This window comes from Ylistrum balloti, unplaced genomic scaffold (assembly GCF_031769215.1).
Source record: "Ylistrum balloti isolate Yb309-2 unplaced genomic scaffold, AGI_CSIRO_Ybal_v1 Utg370386, whole genome shotgun sequence".
In the NCBI taxonomy this organism is placed as follows: Eukaryota; Metazoa; Mollusca; class Bivalvia; order Pectinida; family Pectinidae; genus Ylistrum; species Ylistrum balloti.
The window spans coordinates 699669-724904 of record NW_026782268.1 but is presented as its reverse complement, the minus strand read 5'-3'; the positions used below and the strand labels follow the sequence as shown (position 1 = coordinate 724904).

General features: G+C 36.2%; 1 protein-coding gene across 1 annotated transcript; it reads left to right on the top strand.

The window, feature by feature from the left end:
• The first annotated feature begins 256 nt into the window (after positions 1–256).
• On the top strand, positions 257–24710 carry LOC132554213 (protein PIF-like). Its single transcript, XM_060218519.1, has 10 exons — positions 257–368; positions 4323–4580; positions 5715–6146; positions 6552–6746; positions 9364–9645; positions 20564–20719; positions 22553–22914; positions 23843–23933; positions 24423–24502; positions 24669–24710. The coding sequence occupies exons 1-10, from the start codon at positions 257–259 to the stop codon at positions 24708–24710; spliced, it is 2010 nt and encodes a 669-aa protein (XP_060074502.1).
• Positions 24711–25236: the final 526 nt, after the last annotated feature.

Genomic DNA, 25236 nt, shown 5'->3' with positions numbered 1-25236 from the left:
AATTGTGAAATGGACAACACGTGTACTGTCCCCACACACGACACGAGGGGTAAGCACCAAGTCGTGTTAGTCAGCGCCTTAATGACACCAAACTAAAAACCGAATCCGTCATTGCAAGTCCGGATTGACACCAGGGACGAACCAAGCCCGTCTCCGCCACTGCTGGTCCGAATTTTCACTGTAAAAATCTAAATTACGTTCCAGACTGTGCATATGTCCGAAGAAGATCATTGCAATCATTGAGTAACGGATAAATATGGTGTCCAAATGGGAAATATTGATTATTACACTTTGTTCATTGTTTATTCAAAATGTTCTCACCGCAACTCGCCGATGGCCTACCCGACCTCGGATACCGCGGGTCCCTGGTAAGTCGACATTTTTTACTGGAATATATTATATAAAGAATGTTTTAGTTATTTTTTCTTCGTTCGTTTGGAAAATTATCTGGTTTTTTTTTTTTTTTTTTTTGAACTAAACCATTTTCAGATTTATTTTTTGTCATAACGATATAAAAAAAGACAACCGATAGGACGTCAGAATAATGCCGACTATGTCGGTTATAAGTTGAATTTAATTCTCATTATCATTTCTGGAGAAGTAGTATTTCAATTAAATCAATTCAAAATATACCACGAGGAAAGCGAGAGCAATGTTAAATGTAAAGAAGTAAAACGTGACTTGAAGAGAAAAAAAAGTGGAAATATAAAATTTTATTTCTGAAAAGAATACTTACGATCGAAAAAAACCCACACAAAATAGCAAGAAAGAAAGTAGCAAATTTTATCGTAAAATAATTCCTATTAAACTATCTGAATTAAGAATAATTTGATTAGTATGTTATCGTTCTATAGAAAAGAGAAAAGTAGAATGTCAGCGATAAAATTGTGTACAAGAACTTTACAGCGCGTCTTCGGTTAATGATAATCATATGATTTTTTACCGTTTGTATGTGTTTCTGGGAAATTCTCATTGAATTAAACCAAAACGTTTGATTAACGGGGCTTATATAAGTAGGAAGTTAACTGCCGAGTTGGACAGCTGCCCAATGACGAACTTTAGCTGACAACTCGCTACTTGTCAATTTTTGTTGCTTTAAAAGCATTTTTGTAGTGTGTCGAAAATCGTCCGAGTCAAACTCGATTTTTATATATTTGCTTGTGAAATAAAACCGAATTGGAGAAATACAGATGTAGGAGTCGTATTGTTTAAGTTATGATATGTGGGAGTCAATGGGACGAAATATAGGACATGTATAGGGTTCCTAAAAAATAACGTGCAATTTGTTTTTTTCTTTTTTTATGTAAACAATATACTGATGCGTACCCAGCTATCAATAACAAAACAGAATTCACTTTATTGTGTTCCGCTGAAAGGCAGAACGGACGTAAAAGCTGACATAAAACCCGATAAATACTTCACTGTGGATGAGGTGTCCGTCCTTTTCTGTCTTGATATTCACGAATCACGAAAAGGACATGTCTTCATAACTCAAAGGAAACTAAATGAATTTAGGAATCGCGGACGAACAGACATACAGATCAAAAACATACCGCAGTACATAAACACCAGGGTTGTATTCGTTGAACACTGCTAAATATATTGACCATGTTCATCCAAATGGTCGTTAATGCAACGTACATCCAGGGGGTCACGTAACACTCATTACGGCGAAGTCGACTAGCCCTGCAGGTAACTATCGTACAGGTAGCACAGGTACAATATATACCATGTATATTAGAAGCGCGCGACAAGCCATGTATAAATGCGAATTCCATACGCTTCTCGTAACTCCACCGTAAGCACCAATACGAAGCTCATTCCCTAAAATTAACAATTAATCCGGCCTATTTTTAACCAATTGATGTGTCTGAGCTCTTTTATATAGGTTATTAGCTAAGCTCTGTATCAAACAGAGGTGACCTCCGTTACAGGTATTAAGGTGATCAAGTTGGGCTCTGCTGTTAAGATACAATTATGTTTTAGGCTGAGCTCTGATATATAATAAGCTTATTGTGTGGAGCTCTGATATATAATTATCTCATTGGGTGGAATTCTGATATATAATAAGCTTATTGTGTGGAGCTCTGATATAGAATAAGCTTATTCTGTGGAGCTCTGATATATAATTAGCTTATTGTGTGGAGCTCTGATATATAATTAGCTTATTGTGTGGAGCTCTGATATAGAATAAGCTTATTCTGTGGAGCTCTGATATATAATTAGCTTATTGTGTGGAGCTCTGATATATAATAAGCTTATTGTGTGGAGCTCTGATATAGAATAAGCTTATTCTGTGGAGCTCTGATATATAATTAGCTTATTGTGTGGAGCTCTGATATAGAATAAGCTTATTTTGTGGAGCTCTGATATAGAATAAGCTTATTCTGTGGAGCTCTGATATATAATTAGCTTATTCTGTGGAGCTCTGATATATAATAAGCTTATTGTGTGGAACTCTGATATATAATTAGCTTATTGTGTGGAGCTCTGATTGTGTGGAGCTCTGATATATAATAAGCTTATTGTGTGGTGTGGAGCTCTGATATATAATAAGCTTATTGTGTGGAGCTCTGATATATAATAAGCTTATTGTGTGGAGCTCTGATATATAATAAGCTTATTGTGTGGAGCTCTGATATAGAATTAGCTTATTCTGTGGAGCTCTGATATATAATAAGCTTATTTTGTGGAGCTCTGATATATAATAAGCTTATTGTGTGGAGCTCTGACATATGATTATCTTATTGGGTAGAGCTCTGATATAAAATGATGCTGTAGTGTTGATCTCTGTTATTAAATGATACTGTAGGATTGAGCTCTGTTATAAAATATTATTATAAAGATGAGCCCTGTTGTAAAATCATATTACTTGGTTGAACTTCGTGAAATGTTGCGACCAGCTCTGTTGTGTGATTGTCATACAACTTATTTGCCTAAGTATACCGGGTCGTTGCCATAGTATGCATTTTTATAACGTCAAAGACTACAGACATGATATTATCTTATCCATAGTATAAAAAGAGAAGCAAAATCTGAAATATTGTAACGTTGTAACTACAAATCGACGAAGGTAACCAGAACTATATTTTACCTGAAACATTCCTCATTCCAGGAAACTATAGTTTTTTATGCTGTAAATGAACTTATGCTCGTGAACTTGTAGTCTAGGAAATATAGTTAGTTTTCCTGTTTTAATTAGGACAATGGAGTTTATCATGCTGTAAACATGGAACTATATTTGTTAATATTGTTACATAAAATATCTTTTTTTTACACTGGATATGATGAAATTATAGTTTCAGATGCTTTCCTCGTGTAGCGAGGTAACCGAAGGTTACAATTATGTGATAAGGGAACTATAGGTTACAAGTGTGTGATGAGGGTACTATAGTTTATAAGTTTGAAATGAGGGATCTGTAGTTTGCTATATTTGAGATAAAGGAGTTATGAATTATAAATATGTGAAGAGTTTATTATCGTCTATATGTTAGTGAAGAAGTACAATTATAATATTTGTGAAGACGGAACTATAATTTACATTTGTGTGATGATGGACCTAAAGTTTATATTTGTGTGGCGAGGGAACTATGATACAAATATTTGTGACAAGGGAACTAAAGTTTATATGTTTGTGATGATGGAACTATAGTTTGTATTGGAAAACTACAATAACTATCGTTATACTTCATTGAAACATTATTGATAATTAAGAAATTATTTTCCAATTTCATCCAGTACGTAGAACCCCAAGATCCTGACTACCGTACCATAAATATAAAAAAAATCTTGTAAAACGGTTTTAAAAAAATCTTTTCTTTATTTCATGTATCTTGGATAAATAGTTCTCAATAAATTTGAATAAATTTAACAATGTAATTGGTTAAATTGTAACAAAGGAACTATAATTATTGAGGTTGTTATTAGCGAAGGATATGGTTAGTCATTCTGTTACAGAGAGCTATAGTACCATACGGTAACTAGTTAAGTATTGTTTTCACTACCGTATCGTATAAATAGGGAACTGTAAACTGACCGTGCAGCTCCTACTGGAACTAGAGTTAGTCTCTCTAGTAGCCAGAGAGTTTGACATGCTGTAAACAGTGACGTAGTTTCTCAGGTTGTGAACACAAAACCTGCTGCATTATAATTGGTGACCTGTGACATGTTGTAACAAGGAAAGTACAAACTGTGACAGACACACGTCTTCCTAGTTTTTGCTGTTGACACATTTGTGGCGTAATTATGATAAATGAATGTTAAAGACATGTAACGTTGGTTTATTTATGTATATTTTTTTGTTTTTCGTGTTATTTCTCTAGGTTGCCGAGACTTGCTGGACGTTATTGTGGTCGTGGACGGATCGGACAGTATCACGGCTAAGGATTTTGTCACCCTGAAGCGATCACTGGTGGACTTAATTGACGGACTACAGTTGGCGGATGACCAGGCAAGGTTTGGACTTGTTCTTTACAGTAGTGATGTGGCCGCCAAACTTCCACTTAGTGCAGACAGAAGGCGACTGCGCATTGATACATTGTCACTTATTCATCCGCGGGACGGAACACGAACTGACCTGGGTAATTATGATAGAGTCCCTGAGGCTTGGCATTGAAATCTTAATTATTTTGTTGCACCGAATGAAACACTAGGAATTTTTTTTATGTAAGTGTGTTTCCCTGTTAAAATGCTTACCAGTGCCAATCTACAATGTATATAACTATAGAAAAGCCGAAAGGTGACACACCCATTCTGTCAACTTTATGAAAAAAACATAAACAAACAAGCAAAAACAAAATCATAAAACAAAACACAAAAACAAACGAAAAAAAAATAAAAAACATTTTTGTGTTTAAGGAATGTGTAATTTCGTGTCCAATGAAATTAAGAAAACACGAAATGTCATCATCTTCACCATTGAATCTGGCAATTAAATTTATCCATTGTTTAACCTGGCTAGCTCTGATGTCATCTGTTAACTAAAATTAAAACACATTCCATGTTCTTCACGCCAAATAATAATAAAAAAAACGATCTCAACGTTTTGATATTATCTCGACATTAGAACACTTATGTGTCTCTTACGCTCTCGCCCACTCACGATCTAACACTTACTCTAACATCAAAAATATATCATGAGTTAAAATGTGATCTTGTATAGATACGTATCGGTCGATATTGTTTGGAAAGAGTTTACAAAATATATCTACAACCATCCACAAAGTCAGCAGTTTTTACTGTAAACTAGGCAAATCTACACCCGGTCATACTTGTATATAAATATATATATATTTTTTTCTTTTTTGTTTGTTTTTTCAACTACTACTAAATCTATTTTCTGAAAACTTTTTATATGATAAAACAAGAAGAATTAAAACAAATTTATCTTTGCGGATAATACAATACTTGCAGTAAACAATGTCATTGTCTTTCTTATCCACCACGACACCACCATAGAAATGAAGATATTTGGCTCATTAGCAGGTACAGATTTAAAAATTACACGTATAAAATTCAATTTAGTCAAACCATCTTATGCTATATATGTGTGTAGTTATCTTACTAGGAAAGGGCGTTAAAGATGTTCTTGTAGCTTGTGCTTAATCAATTTTTGCTTATTTTGACAATAAAATTACTTTAAATCCAAATCCTATGGTATCTTTCAAACGTTATTTAGAATATCGTCTGTTTATGTCAATTCTTTATACTTTCAGGTATCCAAGCCATGCGACAAATGTTCTCGATGCAAGGCCGACGTAATGTCCCTCGCGTCGGTATCGTAATCACCGACGGAATATCCAAGGTTCCAACACAGACTGCCCGACAAGCTAATGCCGCCCAGACGGAGGGAATAGATATGTTTGCTGTTGGCGTCACTCAACTCATCGACAACGACGAACTGCGGGCTATAGCTAGTAACACATCTAACGTCATGTCTGTATCGTCATTTGACCAACTGAAGAATGTCGTTTCGTCGCTTGTTCGCCAAGTATGTCCAACAACAACCACAACCACAACAACAACGACGACGACAACGACAACGACAACAACAACGACAACTACTCCGGCACCGACTACAACCACAACCACGCCCACAACAACCACAACGACGACAACTCCTGCACCAACCACAACCAAGCCAATAGGTATTATACGTAGCTGATCGACCAATAAATAGCTAGTTCCATTAGAAATGTAAATCCAATCAATTTCCACACCATACACAATTAACATTACGTAACCATATACGTGTATAAGAATGGTGATCGATAATTGTTCAATGAAAGGTGTTTCACAACTTCTTGCAACAATCGTTCGGATTTTTTAGCTCTCTGAATTTAAAAGAAAAAAATAATAATAACAATAAAAAGCATGAAACCTTGAGATTTTTCTTGACATTTCGCCAAACCGAAACTTATTCAGCAACTTTGTTGGAGTAACGCGAGAATTTCAACGCACCAAAAATAGGTTAAACTTTAATATAGAAAAAAGACAGGATATTTGGGATGTCGCTGCAGTAGTGGTAGTAATGCGATGTATACTTGTTTCAGACCCTTGTGATGGCTGTAGGATGAAGAATGGCGCTGGGTTCAATAGACATCCCACAGACTGTGATAAGTTCGTACAGTGTTACTTTACAGCGGACGGGAAGCGGCAACATTCCATACAGGAATGTCCGTGGGGTAATTTTTGGGATCAAGACTCCATGACGTGTCAGCCTGCTCATATGGTCTACTGCTTGACGGGTAAACGAAACCTTCAGTCTCAATTTATGCATCTGATGTGGGAGATGTTTAGGAGAGAGAAAATCATGTTACGTGGTGTATCAGATGATAGTTCCGAAGTGGATCATAACAAAAACCGGAAGTTGAAAAGCGGAAGTAGTTGTAATAGTTGTCATCACCATCACGATGGTTCCCCGGACCATCACCATGGTAACACAGATGATAAAAGTCAGGACAGCGACGATGATAGTAGTGAACATAATAGTGATAGTGACAGTCAATCAAAAGAGGAGGAATAGGAATTTCAAAAAAAATTACGATGTCCAAAATGCATGTATACGCGGCCATTAATGTTTAGACTTCGCGGTTCGGTTTCAACTTTTATTCTCGTCTAAATCATAAAGAATAATTACGTGATTTTAAAATGTGGGTTTGTATATAAATATAAATAGATATTTCTGAATAGTAATTTAAGGAGAAATGCTGGTTAGCTTAAAGCAAGCAAAATAGAAAAAAAAATAGTGCTAAAAATAGCCTATAAGATGTAGGACTGCTCTATACAGGAGTGGGGTCAGTCGTTTTTTTGCCTTGTTCGGATTCAGTGCTAAGATATACAAGGCAGTCTTATAAAGACCAATATTTAAAATCCGAAAAGGCTAGAACTATACAAATTAAGCCACTATTGTCTGTATCACAGATCTTCAAACGAAATTCGGAACTGCTAGGAAGTTGTGTTTTCATAGTGAATGTAGGTAGTAGACGAGGTGTTTCGAAATTTGATAACAACTTCCGGTTTAACAATTCAGTTTTTCAATAATTGATCATCCATCTATGTATCTGGTACTTGTGGATGTAGATCCGCCTTGTGGAGAGGCGTGGTAAACTGGGCGAGATAGAGTAATAGATGGGTGAAAGGTGTTTGGTGCCTTTCTGATCATTTGCGTAACGATAATTTCTTATTGAATGTTTATCAAATCCGACTCTTCTTGTGTGCTCTCCCTTTTTCCCGGTGAATGAAAAATATAACTGACCAGCGTATTTCAGTGAACAGACGAAGATATTCACCAACTTCATATCCCGTAAACTTACCATCGCTAGAAATCCGGGTAAATCAAGAATATGTTTCAGAAATCAGTTACGTGGACCGTATACGTCATGTCTCTTAGGACGCCTGTGACCAGTCGCTTTGGTAACTAAAATACCCAGGTACACTAAGCTTTAATAGCATAAAGACAAATTAGAATAAAATAAATGTTCATTATGTTTTAAAGTTTGCGAAAACATACGGAAGATTCATATCGGATTTACACATACATTTTATTCATACATAACATTTCAAAACCACTTTATTTGAAAATTTCACAAGATCGGACCATGTCACAATTAAACAATTTGGATCTTTCATTTTTAGATCTCTTGATTATTTCTCCTCTCGTGCGGTATTTTTTCTCAAGTGACTGTATATATTTCGTCTTTTTTGCTGTGAGCGGAGCGAAGACTCCAAGCGACAAATGAAAAGACGAAAAAACCCACTGAATGAAGGACAAAAAACATCTTTTACCACCTACCATGATTTTCTGTTACATCAAAACAATTATTCTCGATAATCAATAAGCTCGTTTTCTCTATTTTTGTAAGAGTTGTGGTTCTTGTTATGGTTAGCGTTCAAAAAATGTCTATAACTTCAATACGAATATTCGATATTTCATAATAACCGAGTGTCATTTTATTTTGATTGGTTAGCACCTGTCGGTGTTCTCACTTTTTGTCATCAGTTTCGTTTTTACTTAATGATATAAGACATTATTCCACTCTAAAAAATGGAAAATAAATTTTATCAAAAACCAGTCTCGACCCGAGTTATAAATTGTACAAAGAACAGATTCCATTTTTGATTTAACGACATTCGGTAGCATTTCATTTAACTATTTCAATCAAAACGTATATAGCATTTCTTTCATGTCATTTTAATATTTTGCGCAGGTAAACTCAAATAAAGGTGTACTAAGACTTCCGGTTTATCGTTTTTAATCAACATTATGATTTGACTTAGTCATCTTTATGGGTTCAAACCTCACGACGTCATAAAATAACGACCTCTTTCATTATACTTGATAAATGGTACCAAGTATTATGAAGACAGAGAATTCTCCACCGGAGGTTAAGATTTTTGAAGATCAGTGCGAGGCTCTGACAAGTTTTGAACATCAATAATCTTATCCTGGAGTTGAATTTTCTGTCTACCTCACAAAGGAGCATCTAAAAATTAGACAACATTTAAATTATCTTAAGGAGGTGAAAGGTGGCTATCATTTGCGGGTACCATTCGAACGTACAACAGGGTCGGGTGAGAGTTGACCGATCGTTGCTCCAAAAGAGAAATGAACTTTGAATAGTTTTGCAGTAAGCCGCATGTACTAGTAGTAGTAGTAGATGATAGTATTTAGTAAAAATATAGCAAATTTTTGAAATAGAATTGCATGAAAAAACGTGTATTTTTTTTTTACATTTTTATATAGATTTGAAAATCACACAAATTTATATTTGCAAACACATCAGAGTTTTGTCATGGATAAGTTTAGTGTAGTTCTAGTGTGTACGGCTTACTTCAATTCTAATCCAAGTTTGTTTCTTTCAGACAAATGTGGCGATCCTTACATGCAAGCTCACAAGCACACTGCGGACTGCCGGTCGTTCTGGTACTGCAACAGCCGAAAGTCATTCCCCATGTGTTGTCCAATGAATACGTCATTCGTCGAGAACGTCGGCTGCGTCCCTGACAACAGTTGCCAAGAACATTGCCCACCACGTGATTCTGGCAACCCTCCAAGATTCGTCAAGAGGCATCAAGACACAAACGAACCACCAATTTTGGCGGCACCTGTACCGAATGTCGGCCATGCTTCTCCGAAACAGAAAGGTTTGAATCGATTTCATGTTTATACTTACAATCGTAAAACCAATTGTCTTCATAAAAAACGAACTTTTGACGTCACTCAGAAAAAAAGAAAACGAAAGAAAACCAAGCAAGAATCCCCCCGCTTTAAAACATTTAGATTTGACAAACAGAAAGCGCGAAGACGGGGTCGCATTTTTCAAAAATACAAGACCAAACTAGAAAAAAGTCGTAAACAGAAATTGAAAAAAACTAAGAGAATATTTAAAAATGTTCATAGCAAGGAAAAGAAGAGACCATTTCCCTCCAAAAAATCCACGGTTCTATATTTTTTGAAAAGACTAAAGAAGATTAAAAACACCAAATATGCTAATCCAATTATTACACATAGTAATACTTTTAAACAAAAACAATATAGAGCTAAGAAAAAAATTCCGTTCTGGTACACAGGAAACAGTTCACTTTCAAAGAAACGCCATTATCAATTCCCAGTAACCGAGTCGGTCACGTTTAGCAGAACACAGCATATACCAACAAAACCGTATCTTATTCCCAAACCGAAAGTGTATATAGACAACACATGTTTCGGTCCAACAGGATGTTTGCCGACGAGAACACTTACACAGATTATAAATACTAATTTTATTAGTTTTCCAAAGGTTGTAGGCAAGCTCACATTTTAATTGTTTTTTTTTTTTCAGAATTTTTCATGGAATAACTTTTAATCTTTTGCGCGTTTTTATGTTAACATTATGTCTACATTTTACATCAACGGTTGCACAAACGACACACAAGTGAAAGCCAACTTTTAATAATTTAGAATTAAATACAGTAGAGCCAAACAAGGAATTAAACTGCATCACACAGCTGTTTCCTCCTTCTAGGACTCGTCAGTGGTGCTAAGGGCCTAAATTTAGAAGTCTACGATCAGAATTTTGGTGTCAGAAACAAACATTTATTACATTTTGAATCCGTGATAAGTTTTATTCTTCTCTCTATACAAGCTCCAATCCTACAACAGCTACGTGTTTGGTCGAATAAAAGCCGAGCTGAAAGACCTGTATAATACTCTGTAAATGAAACGTACACGAGCAAAGCCCGTTAAGATATAAACCACTCTGGATACACCCTGTTATAATTAATATTGTATAGCATTGGTACAATATAACCTTCAAAAAAGTGTACTACCAGCTCATGAGCTACCAACAACGTAGGGACAGTGTAATGTAATGTACGCAAATTGTCTTCTCTTATGATGAATGGAAGTTGGCATTCATGTGCCGAGAACGTAAATTCATGTTAAATTTGTCCTTATCACGTTGGCACAAAATGAAAAAGGTCAAGGCTTAGATAACATCTATCACTACTTATATTTCGACTACGGCGATAAATAATTCAGGAAATGTCAATTTCGGTACGTTTGAAATATCTATCAACAATTCATCTGTATATCAAACATTTATATATTGATTTTTTCCCCCATTTTATAGCCATATTCTCTGACGACACACACTGATAATTTATCTATAGCACACAGACGTAGATAAACCGGTAACAAATTATATTACACTTTGTATCATAGAAACCTTCCCGAGATCAATCGATCTATTTAATATTAATTTCGTTTTATTTTGTCTCCCTCAAGACATTCGCTATTCTTTAATTGGTATTCAACTGACACATGTTATTGCATTTATCATGATTTACTAATTTGATTTAAATAAATTTGATTGAACAGTTTCAATGGGATTGGGCTCAAGTTTTCCAACTTAAATTAAGGCCTTAGTTTGACAAAATACATAATGACAAGACAAAACGACATGTTTAAATACAAAATTTCACGGAGAGAGAGGGAGAGAGAGATTTTCAAATGATGGACTCTTTCGGCAAAGGAAAGCACGTTTATATATATAGCACACACCGTTGTTCTGTCTAGATTGCTAAATAACAATAAACTTCGCGTTTCCTATCAGCGACTGATTTCATATGTTCGTGTAACTGTGTCTAATCACGTGACTAAACATTGTGAAGAATAAACGTCGGTCATCATCAATATTATCATCATCGTCATCACCATCATCACAATGTCATTTGGTCAGTGATGACTGTGGCATGGTGATGTCATTCGTGGCAAGTTATGCAAGTTTTTTTCTGTACGTCTGTTGTACACCTCAACTCTTATCATTCCACTTAAAACCTTTTTATCCCGAAGGTTCAGGTAGATAATGAACATCAAATCGCAAGATTTCGGGAATTTTCGTGAAATTTGACTTCACGTCATTTCCTTTAGTGAACTGTGTACTAGTAAACACAATATACTGCACCTTGTAATTCGCTATAAAATCTATTGATGGGACACACGTCATGTTCAACTCAGAAATTCTATTTTTTATGTGCATTTGTACAATTGTGCAATGTGAAGCCGGACACCATCCCTGATATGGATTCCAAATTCTAAGGTATGAATTTACCCGTAAAACGCACAGCGTGAAAATCGACGCGTGATAAACAGGTAAATTATTCATTTAGAAAATATTGATGCTGTTATACTACAAAGAACCTTCTTCGTGTTATGACGTGGATAGGAATTCCAGTCCAGAAAGCATTATACTAAAATGGCTGTATTCCAGTCACTGAGGATATGGTATCATAACGGCATGTAATTTGTATTAATTTTAAATCATATCATTGTATATACTACAAAAAATGGCGCACTAAACACAGCAATACCAGAAACAATACTCAATTTGTCACTTCTGTAAATGTGGCTTAGAAAATAAATAAAACTGAGGTTTTCTTTTATCACAATATGGCATCTAGCTGCCCCTTCCCCCAGCCCTTTAACCACGGTCAACCTTTTTGTCTTGTCCCCTCTCCCCTCAGCAGCAGCCCCTTTCACCTTCTTTCCGCCCCCAATCTACACCACACTGTTAATCAGCTATACTGTAGATAAATACCTGACAGAGCAACACATGCTCTCGTAAACCGATCTGATAAAAGTGCAGATATGAATTATTTCTCTGTTTTAGATCGAATTAAAGTTCGTGATCAAAAGTGATAAAACGCAACGATGTAGAACTTATTGGATGTCGTAAATTCATTATTCAATACGAATGTTTTGTATGCAAAAAGAGGCAAACTCGCTGCACAACACATTGTTTTGGTGTATTCCATTAATTTGATATGTTGTAAATTCCACCCAGTTGGATCAACTATCATCTACGTCATTGATTCAGACGGTTGGGTGCGGACGGGCATGCTTTTACGGAACACCACGAGGGAAATGCATTATTATACATTAATAGAAAATCTCCAGACCAATGCGAGTAAAAGATACACACGGTTAAATTGCCGCTTTTGTGATTAATTTCAGGTTATTTTGTTCCCTGTTGTATCTGTGTATCTGTAAACTGTCAACACGATCATAGATTGGTGTTTAAAAGGAATTAACAGAAACAAGCGGGAAGGAATTGGAGTAATGGATTTAGAAAAAATCAATAATTATGACAGTTCCCTAAGGCACATTTTGTGTCATATTTCCATCATCCTCGGCCTCCATCGGCTGTCAAGCTTATCGTTATACCACCCGAAAGAGAGTACCAAAGGGCAATAACTCTGATCAGAATTTATTTCCGAATTACAATGATATAGTTGCATTTCCCGTAATCTTTTGAACAAAAGAATATCAACAGTATTTGTTTTTGTTAAAACCTTCTACCTTTATGAACTTTCAGAATTTTCTCTCCCAGTATATTTGATGGTTTAAATCATCCTTTTTTCCGGTGTTTCGACAACTTAAAAACTGCTAAGTTGATCCATATACACGTTTAACATCAAAAACGGAAGACAAAAATAATCTACGTTAACAAAAGTTAACTAATAACCCATTCCATAAAATATAGACATTTATCTTTGGTCCATTCCTTAAGGTATCGCCAGTCATCTATGACCAATTCCTTAAGGTATCGCCGGTCATCTATGACCCATTCCTTAAGGTATCGCCAGTCATCCATGACCCATTCCTTAAGGTATCGCCAGTCATCTATGACCCATTCCTTGAGGTATCGCCGTCATCTATGACCCATTCCTTGAGGTATCGCCAGTCATCTATGACCCATTCCTTGAGGTATCGCCAGTCATCTATGACCCATTCCTTGAGGTATCGCCAGTCATCTATGACCCATTCCTTGAGGTATCGCCAGTCATCTATGACCCATTCCTTGAGGTATCGACAGTCATCTATGACCATTCTTTGAGGTATCGCCAGTCATCTATGACCCATTCCTTAAGGTATCGCCAGTCATCTATGACCCATTCCTTAAGGTATCGCCAGTCATCCATGACCAATTCTTTAAGGTATCGCCAGTCATCCATGACCCATTCCTTAAGGTATCGCCAGTCATCTATGACCCATTCCTTAAGGTATCGCCAGTCATCTATGACCCATTCCTTAAGGTATCGCCAGCCATCCATGACCAATTCTTTAAGGTATCGCCAGTCATCTATGGCCGATTCCTTAAGGTATCGCCAGTCATCTATGACCCATTCCTTAAGGTATCGCCAGTCATCTATGACCCATTCTTTGAGGTATCGCCAGTCATCTATGACCCATTCCTTAAGGTATCGCCAGTCATCTATGGCCCATTCCTTAAGGTATCGCCAGTCATCTATGGCCCATTCCTTAAGGTATTGCCAGTCATCTATGGCCCATTCTTTAAGGTATCGCCAGTCATCTATGGCCCATTCCTTAAGGTATCGCCAGTCATCTATGGCCCATTCCTTAAGGTATTGCCAGTCATCTATGGTCCATTCCTTAAGGTATCGCCAGTCATCTATGGCCCATTCTTTAAGGTATCGCCAGTCATCTATGGCCCATTCCTTAAGGTATCGCCAGTCATCTATGGCCCATTCTTTAAGGTATCGCCAGTCATCTATGGCCCATTCCTTAAGGTATCGACAGTCATCTATGGCCCATTCCTTAAGGTATCGCCAGTCATCCATGACCAATTCTTTAGGGTATCGCCAGTCATCTATGGCCCATTCTTTAAGGTATCGCCAGTCATCCATGACCAATTCTTTAAGGTATCGCCAGTCATCCATGACCCATTCCTTACGGTATCGCCAGTCATCTATGAACCATTCTTTAAGGTATCGCCAGTCATCTATGACACATTCTTTAAGGTATCGCCAGTCATCTATGGCCCATTCTTTAATGTATCGTCAGTCATCTATGACCCATTCCTTAAGGTATCGCCAGCCATCCATGACCAATTCTTGAAGGTATCGCCAGTCATCTATGGCCCATTCCTTAAGGTATCGCCAGTCATCTATGACCAATTCTTTAAGGTATCGCCAGTCATCCATGACCAATTCTTTAAGGTATCGCCAGTCATCTATGACCCATTCCTTGAGGCATCGCCAGTCATCGATGACCCATTCTTTAAGGTATCGCCAGTCATCCATGACCCATTCCTGAAGGTATTTCCAGTCATCTATGACCCATTCTTTAAGGTATTGCCAGTCATCTATGACCAATTCTTTAAGGTATCGCCAGTCATCTATGACCAATTCTTTAAGGTATCGCCAGTCATCCATGACCAATTCTTTAAGGTATCGCCAGTCATCCATGACCAATTCTTTAATGTATCGCCAGTCATCCATGACCCATTCCTGAAGGTATTTCCAGTCATCCATGACCAATTCTTTAAGGTATCGCCAGTCATCTATGACCAATTCTTTAAGGTATCGCCAGTCATCCATGACCAATTCTTTAAGGTATCGCCAGTCATCCATGACCCATTCCTTAAGGTATTGCCAGTCATCTATGACCAATTCTTTAAGGTATCGCCAGTCATCTATGACCAATTCTTTAAGGTATCGCCAGTCATCCATGACCAATTCTTTAATGTATCGCCAGTCATCCATGACCCATTCCTGAAGGTATTTCCAGTCATCCATGACCCATTCCTTAAGGTATTGCCAGTCATCTATGACCCATTCCTTAAGGTATCGCCAGTCATCCATGACCAATTCTTTAATGTATCGCCAGTCATCCATGACCCATTCCTGAAGGTATTTCCAGTCATCTATGGCCCATTCTTTATGGTATCGCCAGTCATCTGTGACCCATTCCTTAAGGTATCGCCAGTCATCTATGACACATTCCTTAAGGTATCGCCAGTCATCTGTGACCCATTCCTTAAGGTATTGCCAGTCATCTATGGCCCATTCTTTAAGGTATCGCCAGTCATCTATGACCAATTCTTTAAGGTATCGCCAGTCTTCTATGACCCATTCCTTAAGGTATCGCCAGTCATCTATGACCCATTCCTTAAGGTATTTCCAGTCATCTATGGCCCATTCTTTAAGGTATTGCCAGTCATCTATGACCAATTCTTTAAGGTATCGCCAGTCATCTATGACCAATTCTTTAAGGTATCGCCAGTCATCCATGACCAATTCTTTAAGGTATCGCCAGTCATCCATGACCAATTCTTTATTTCCAGTCATCTATGTATCTGTGACCCATTCCTTAAGCGCCAGTCATCTATGACCATTCCTTAAGGTATCATATCCTTAAGGTATCGCCAGTCATCTATGACCCATTCTTTAAGGTATCACCAGTCTTCTATTGCCCATTCTTTAAGGTATCGCCAGTCATCTATTGCCCATTCCTTAAGGTAACGCCAGTCATCTATGCGCGTGTAATCTTATGTGATAGAAACCATCGCGTTACTTAAACTTCCGTTATGATTTGAAAGACTAGAAAGGTGAATAGTCCTGTTAATACACTTCTTAAAAAATAGGAGATACGTTTTCATGGGAAATGGAAATTCAAACATGCATTTCGGTATTTGTGTTTTTAAAAAATTATCAATTGGTAAAAAGTGGACTATCGAAATTTACGGCAATCGGAGTTCTGTTCCCATATCCCGTCGTTCCCATAGCTTCTCATCGATGGTTTGCACTTTACTTATTAGTCTGATGTATTTTCGCGATATATTGACGAGACATTAAAGGGAAATAACTCCTCCGTAATCGCGATAACACGTATGTGTAAAATGACGTGTGTTGTATAAGTAATACAGTACATTTTTACAAGTAATTATGTAATCAAGTATATTGCAGCATGTTCTTTTATTCGTTATTGGTGTATTACGGAATGTTTAGTATTTGTAAACTGTGTAATAACGGCATGTTTTGTATGAGTAATTACGTGTTAATTAAATACCGAATGTTTTGGTTTCAGTAAGTATTTATATGTGTAATACTGTATGTTTTTTATTGGTTGATAATTGTTTTATGACGTGTTTTGTTTTAGTAATTACATTTTAATCTAATATGGCATGTTTCGTATAAGTTACAAAGTGTGATGTGATATGTTTTATATTAGTAATTACATGTAAATTTAATATGGCATGTTTTGTATTTTAACTAAGTGTAAAAAGGCATGTTTTGTGTTTTAACTTAGTTAAAAAGGCATGTTTTGTATTTTATAACTAAGTGTAAAAAGGCATGTTTTGTATTTTAACTTAGTTAAAAAAGGCATGTTTTGTGTTTTAACTAAGTGTAAAAAGTTTTTGTGTTTTAAAAAGGCATGTTTTGTATTTTATAACTAAGTGTAAAAAGGCATGTTTTGTATTTTAACTTAGTTAAAAAAGGCATGTTTTGTATTTTAACTAAGTGTAAAAAGGCATGTTTTGTATTTTAACTAAGTGTAAAAAGGCATGTTTTGTATTTTAACTTAGAGTAATATGGCATGTATTGTAGCTTAAGTGTAATACCGTATGGCCTGTTGATACATTTTTTGCATTTTGACAAAGCGTAACACGATATGTTATGTATTTGATGGAAGTAAAGCACGACATGTTTTTTTACTTGTTATTAAGTGTAACACGGCATGTTTGGTGTTTCTATTGATGTTCATTATGACATTGTTTGTGTTATATTTTTTTCTATGAGTGAATGATTTGATATGTGGCTTGTCATATACTCATGTTAGTTTAACTAGTGGTAATGGACATTGACCTGCCGGTAATTTATAACTATATATTATAATATATAATATAGTTTGTGAACGGGAATACTATATATTCATTATAGTGTATCATACTGTGATATGTGTTATTAATGATAATACAGCCTGTGATTAAATCCTGAGTTTTTCGTTGTGTCAACGTGTACCAGCATGAATGATCATAGCCATCTTATAAGAATTGTGTACCTTTCGACAATAAGATCGACCTCTAAATATAACTTGCTCCAGGCTAAGGAAAGGTTATCTGCACACAAAGTCTCTTAAACAAGTCTATAGTTTACATACTTAGGTAAACTTCTGTTTTTGAGAAATAAACCTAGGATGCACCTAAGATCCAAGATTTTTTCTCTGAAAAATTCAATTTGTGGCTCCAAAGTTAGCACGAAGAGTAGGATTTCTGTAAATTGCTGACATTTCAGAGAAAACCTTGCAATGACAAACTTAACCTTTATATGAATTCATTATAACTGTATGTGAAGAAACAACGACGACGACGACGACGACAACAGCAACAACAACAACAACAACAACATAAAAAAACAAAAACAAACAAAAACAAACAGAAGAAACAAAACAAGAAAAAAACTTACACACATAGAATAGAACTTCTTGGTACTGACACCCGCATCAAACATGAACACTGTACAACAAACAGCAATATTCATAGGCACGAAAATCTGACCATAGAAATTATAAAGTATATAATGAGCAATTCAGATACCATTCGGTCATATTACAGGAAACCTAATTCCTGCCTAGCAAACCGAACCAATGCAATATCTATATAGTTTATCATCCATCTTTTTTTAAGTACTTCATAAGTACTTGCCTTCGAATACCAACAATTTCGTCCAAATAAGGACATTTCCGACTAGAAGAAAACAAGGTATGCCAGAAAATGTGATTTTTCTGATACAGCCGTTGCAGCCGCTACCTTCAATGATTCTGGGTTAGAAATTGATAAAAAATAACTTGACCTATCCTTACGTGCCTTGATAGTACAGGGGTACAGGGGAAGTTGTGTCCTGGAATTGAATTAAAGTCTTAAGATGGTTGCTTGGTTTGGTTGGCATGGTTGGTCGGTTGACAGGTTTTCCGTCTCCGTGACTCCTCCAGTTGCCGGGTATCGTCTCACCGACGAACGTCAGTGTTCTGGCGACTGTTGGTGGGTTGACAGGTTTTCCGTCTCCGTGACTCCTCCCGTGTCCGGGTATCGTCTCACCGACGAACGTCAGTGTTCTGGCGACGTGTCTAAAAGACTAAGAAATTTTCTACGAATGTCTATTGGGAAAAAATGAAAATGATGGAGAAAATAATGTATACATCTTGGAAAAGCTACTTTTCAATGTTAATTTCTGGTAAGAAGATGTTATAAGTATTACAGATGTGACATCATATCAGTTTACTTAAAATTCTATTTAAAAACTAACATCTTGATATGGTAAGTAGACAAGTATTGAATTTTTATACCTCCTGGTCCTAATGCGCTGCCATACTTTCGTCATCATAAAACGTTTTTCAAGTCACCAACTGAGAATGAATGTCACGCGCTGAAAGTGTTGTTCAGCGTTGAAACATGGTGGCACGTGCCTGATTAAATATGTGTCCTTTGACACCCCTTCAACGTCAAAGTTCTGAAACGTTTTAAGCTGAATCTATTGTTTTTCAAAATGGAAAAAATTATCGCAATTTATACTCTGTGTTCTTTTAATAATTAATAGATTTTGACCAATAAAAAATACAATTGATTCTACTCTCTAAGCATGTACCGGAAAGTGGTTTCATCTTACTTTGTATATTGTTAGAGGACATGAAGATAACATGACGTACGCGGCATTGAATTGCTCCAAAAGCAATCAATCAACATTCTATATAATTCTGAAATATTAAAATCTCGCTCATATTTTATCACCCCAAAATGAAACCCGTGTTTTATTTTATATTACTGGCAAAGAATAAAATAATATTTTCAACACGTATAGGTTACAGGTTAATATATTTTTTTAAAAGTAGTAATAGATCTTCGATAATATTCCATGTCACGGAGTTTGTATCATCAATTTACTTCCTCTAGCTTTCGTGGTAATTTTGCTATTACCAAATATAGTCAACCTCGTTTGTAATTGCAGAAATCGCAGTTAGAGACTTTAATTTTCGAACGGAATGCAACATCTGGGAAAAAAATCATAAAAAATCGGAATCAGGTCTCGTCGAATTTCGACAGGACTTGAACTAAGAATCATGAAGCAATAGTTACAAAAAGTGCCTCTACTGCACATCCTTTCTGCAATAGACACCAGCTGTTTACTCTGTAATGCGCATGTCAATTATGCCTGAATGTCTTATTTACGTTATTTTCACCTTTCGGTTTAGACATTTGAAGTCATCTGATGTCGTAAAAAAATATATATGTTCATACACAAAGTCTGTCCAGCTGACAAAAAAACGTCAAAATATGATAATAAGAGTTCGAATTAGCGTACTCGCCATATGCGTTATGACGTCACAATGAAGATCACCGTTAGAGAGTCTAGATGATTATAAAAATTAAGGAAAAACACGTTTATTGTAATGATTTGCATAAATAATCGTTTACTTGATACAAAACAAAAAAATCTTTCAGTTCGTTCCCATTTCAAATGAAATTTATGAAGAATAACAATGTATATTTTCTGTCAGCGCTCCAAGGTTTTACAGAGATACAAATAATGTCATGAACATTAATTGAAATTGAAATGAAAGTGATATCATATACAAAAGTTATTAAAACAATATTAATCGTTCAGGTCTTTATTTGGATCTTGTTATAAGTTTTTTTTAACATCTACCGTCTTCACTGGTTGATTGTCCAATATCCTGTGGATTGACGTCATACATCATCCGATCTCACGCCCTATTCTGCAGAATGTGACAAGAAAGAGATAGCAGACGACCCAAAACATTTCGAGCAGCTCGTCCCTCGCAGTGGTTGGGTGAGGATGCCGTGTGCCCCCGGAACAAGCTTCAATCCCACTGACTGTCAATGTACCGTGATGTCCGAGTACATAAAAAAGGATGAAGGTGAGTATTAACCTACTACTTTGTGGTGAGAAACGTGGATATTCACCTGGTTTTTGATGAAGACAGTGAGCATAAAACTGGGACAGGAAAGTGAGTATTTATCTGTTTCTGAGGGAGGAAGGTGCGTATTTATCTGTTTCTGGGGGAGGAAGGTGAGTATTTATCCGTTTCTGGGGGAGGAAGGTTAGTATTTATCTGTTTCTGGGGGAGTAAGGTGAGTATTTATCTGTTTCTGGGGGAGTAAGGTGAGTATTTATCTGTATCGGGGTGAGGAAGGTGAGTATTAACAAGCTTCTTGGTGGGGAAGGTGAGTATTAACAAGCTTCTGGGTCGGGAAGGTGAGTATTAAGATTAATGGATACACTTGTCACTGAATGACAACAGAATGGTGCAAATTGAAACTCGTCCTTTCTTTACAAAACTCAAGGTGGAATGGTAGGTTAAAGCGGGAGGTGTGGATTCAAAACGGTTTGAGGCCTTTTTATTTAATCAACATAAGTAGCGAGAAGCTGTAGAAAACCTACTTTTCCACACACAGTAAGTGAGGGCGTCCCCTAGGGATCAGTCTTAGACCTTTTTCTGATTAAAAACCATGACATTTTTGAATGCATAACTAATGTAGATGATACATCACTTTAAAATATAACAGAAACCAATCCGTTAGATTTAGCTCAAAGTTTATCTACTGATTGTTATGATATAGATATACAGTCGAACTTCGTTATTTCGAAGAAGACGGGACCGTTGAAAAACTTCGAGTTATCCGAGTATTAGATTTCAGTGAGATGGAATGTTCGGTGAAATGTCTGGTAAGAACAGTCGAAATGCTTCGAATTAAACAGGATCTTCGAATAACACGAGTTCGAGATATCATTTAACAAACATGTATATTTTTATGTCTTTTACCACTAACAGTCGAACCTCATTACAAACTCCCGAAGACCATGTAAAAACTTCGAAATAACCGAGTGTTCGAGTTTAAGTGAGTTCGAAAGTTTTGTGTAAAGTTGGCAGGGACAGAAGAAATGATTTGAACTAAGCTGTGTCTTCGAGTTATAAAAGTTCGAGATAACGAGGTTCTACTGTATATCATATCTCATAGTAAACGAGAAATGTTTTATTTACTTTATTACTTACTCGTCCCATGCCTCAACTCCCTTCCAGACCCACACCTATCCCGTATCCCTTGGATAAGTGTCATGATAGTTTGACAAATAAAGTAAGAACGACCATGCTTTAGTGGAATAATACAAACAAATATAACAATAATATTCAGTGAAAATATTCCTAAGATCATAATCATTGCCAATTCCTGTGTACACTTACATTAACAAAATATTTCTTTTTTAATTTATTTATTTATTTTTGTTTTTTGTTTATTTCTATGTTTTTTTTTTTGTTTTTTTTTATGGGGGGGGTGTCAAATGAGAAAATTGCGCGAACTTTATTTCTATTAAATATTGCCTTTCTTGCGTCAAATTCAGATATGAAACATCAAATACTGTACCCATGATTGTTCCCTAAAACTTTCGGGTCGATGACAAGCAACTAATCAACTATATAGACTTTTCAAGTCTGAATACCATTAGTGGAAGGTGACTGGTCATAGAAGCAGGATTTATAATTTCTCCTGAAAATTTTACCATATAAACAAAACCGTAATAATCAAAGAATTTTTAATGGTTTTATTTACAGCCAATGTTGTCCTAACTGTAAGTTCAAGAAATGTCTGCGCTATCCTTGTATACTTATTGCTGCTATCGTGCGAGAACAATTGAACATATATACTCTCTATTATGACTACAATTTGTTGTTGTTTTTTTTAAATTAAAGGCTGTAAATCGAAAGTGAGTCTGAACTTCGCCACCTATATAGAGGAAAGCAAGGACAAATCCGTGTATGTCGTAAACGAGAACGTTTCCGTTGCACATGGTGTCGCAATTTTCGACGGAAAGAGTTCCCTGCGCGTGCCGCAGCTGTCCAACATGGACCTTGGTGACACTGTAATATTAAAAATCCGATACAAGGACAAGCCCAAACGACATCCCCGGGCCACAAACCGACCCCAGGCTCTCATCAGTAACGGTGACTGTGGAAACAACGCATCCGTGTTGCTTGCCAAGGACGACACCAGTATAATGTTCGGAGCGGAGACGGACAAGGGCGGATACACCAGTTTCTCGATACCTACCCCTGTAAGTTACATAGTCTGCATATATTTATGTTATAAGATCATCACCATGTATCAGCAAGCCCCTCGTGTTCCACATCAAACTCAATAAATGATTTAATTAAATATTTCCATTCTGTAGGATGACTGTTAATGACAAACATCACAAGAACACCGTTATAAAACGATAATCATAAAAATCAAAACAAAACAAAACACAAATTATTCTAATAATATATAATGAAAAAAGCAACATAAAAAAATGTTCATTAAAAATTAATTGTCAAAAGTAAGGATTCGCCCGAATTTTGACTCTACAAGAATTACGCCATCAACTTCATCAAACAATACACTATGAAAAACCAAGCTGTACTTTAAACGCCTAACATGGATATTATTGCGGTATGTAGGATGAGAATTTTTGCTGTGACTGCTTAAGTAAATATGGCGCTATTGAATATTTTTGCCTGGAGACTGAGTATAAATATATCATCCGGTCAGCAGACGATAACGATATATCAACCGATGAGAATCCTTAGACATAAACCGGGGCCCCAAGAGGGTACAGAGGCACTGTAAGGGGAATATTCTTTACTTACGTATATGAAATATGATGTGTCACTGCATAAAATCAGCTTTGTGCATAGTTTGCATATATTTACCGATGCAAGGCATAGCTACAGTGTAACTTTACCAGGGTCAATTGTGTATTATCAGTTAATGAACTGCCAATGGCGGAGGAATACTGCGAGTGATGTAACTAAATTGTGATTCTCCCTCAGATAACAAGATAAAATAGATAAATATAAACACTGAACTAGTTTTTTGTCGTCACTCAGGGATATAAATACATTGTGATAAAGGCAAATTTAATGTGAAGCCAGTTGCCTTTATCCTGTTGGCCTCATGAATGCTATGATGACGTCACACGCCGATTATCGTTTTTATTTCAGGACACTGAGTGGAAGGATGTGACGTATTCCTTCAACGATGGGGTTCTGGAAGGGAAAGTCAATGACGTAATATACGCACAGAAATCTGAAGGTAAATCTCTGATAGTTGTTCATTTCAAATGAAACTCATGTTAAGACAGGCGTGGTCATTGTCTTTGACTGACATTTGAAATCATAGTGATGGCACTGCGTCTTTAAACATTAATTAAATACCATATATGGTTAAAGATACGATAGTGGTGTCTGTTATGGGTAGACTACATTAGATTACTTCCGGTCAAGGTAACACTTTTCTCCATTTTAGTCCGCTTTGGAAATTGTTTTCAGAGTGAATCTTAGCAACGAGGAAAACAAGTTATAAAAATCATGACCTTATGACGACGTAATGAGACATAAGAATATCTGTTTGCAATCTTTTGACATGAATCTCCAGGAAATTAATCAGTAACGTTTCGAATGGGTAATAAATTATTTTTATTTTATAAAATGAAATCAGAATTAGAATGGTAAAATGGTAATAAGGAAAGATATCTTATTCAGTTATCATGTTAACTCCTTTCATTATGTAACGGGTTTATAGGAGTGATAGAACGCCGCCCCTGCGCTCTCCAGATAGGCCACGGGCAAGATATGGACGATTTTGAAGGAGAAATGGATGACGTAAGTGTGATTGACAAGTAGATCTATCTTAATTCTAGCCGTTCTCGCTCTGAGTTTGACAGTATTGTGCCGGAATTAACATTATTAAATTAGCATCGAATTTCACAATTAATATTCACACAGTATGTAAATGAATACTGTATTTCGATATTATTTTCTATTTCAGATCGAGTTTTTTACCTGTAAACCCGATGATGAGGATAAATGACGAAAAATACCTGATGAATTAACCAACTAACGAAATCCACTGTGTTCCCGGGTATCGCAAGGCCCAACTTGTCTTAGCCTGTCTCATTAAGCTGGCTTGCTCTGTGATGAAGTCTCAAGTCAAAAAATTTGTAAAGACAAGTTGTTTTCCGATACAATTAAAAAGCATATATAATTAAAGTTAAGAACGATACAGCTAAAGTTCAGAATTATTCAAAACAAAAATTATTACCCTATACCGGCGTAACGTTGAAAATTGACTCGCGTTGAAAATGTACCCGAGTTTGTTTTCAACCAGGGGTCCAATATTCAACGTTACACCGGCTCAATATCATGTTTGATATAATTGGAAGAAAATCACAACAGTAAATTTTATCTTTCGAATTAATCTGATTTATGAATGACATTTTAGGTTCCTAACTTGCGATAACGTGATATGATTTTGAGCAAATTGTGGATTTTTTGTTTCATATTTAGCTGTCAAAGTTTTTTTTTATTATTTATAAGATAAACGTTTAACCAAGATT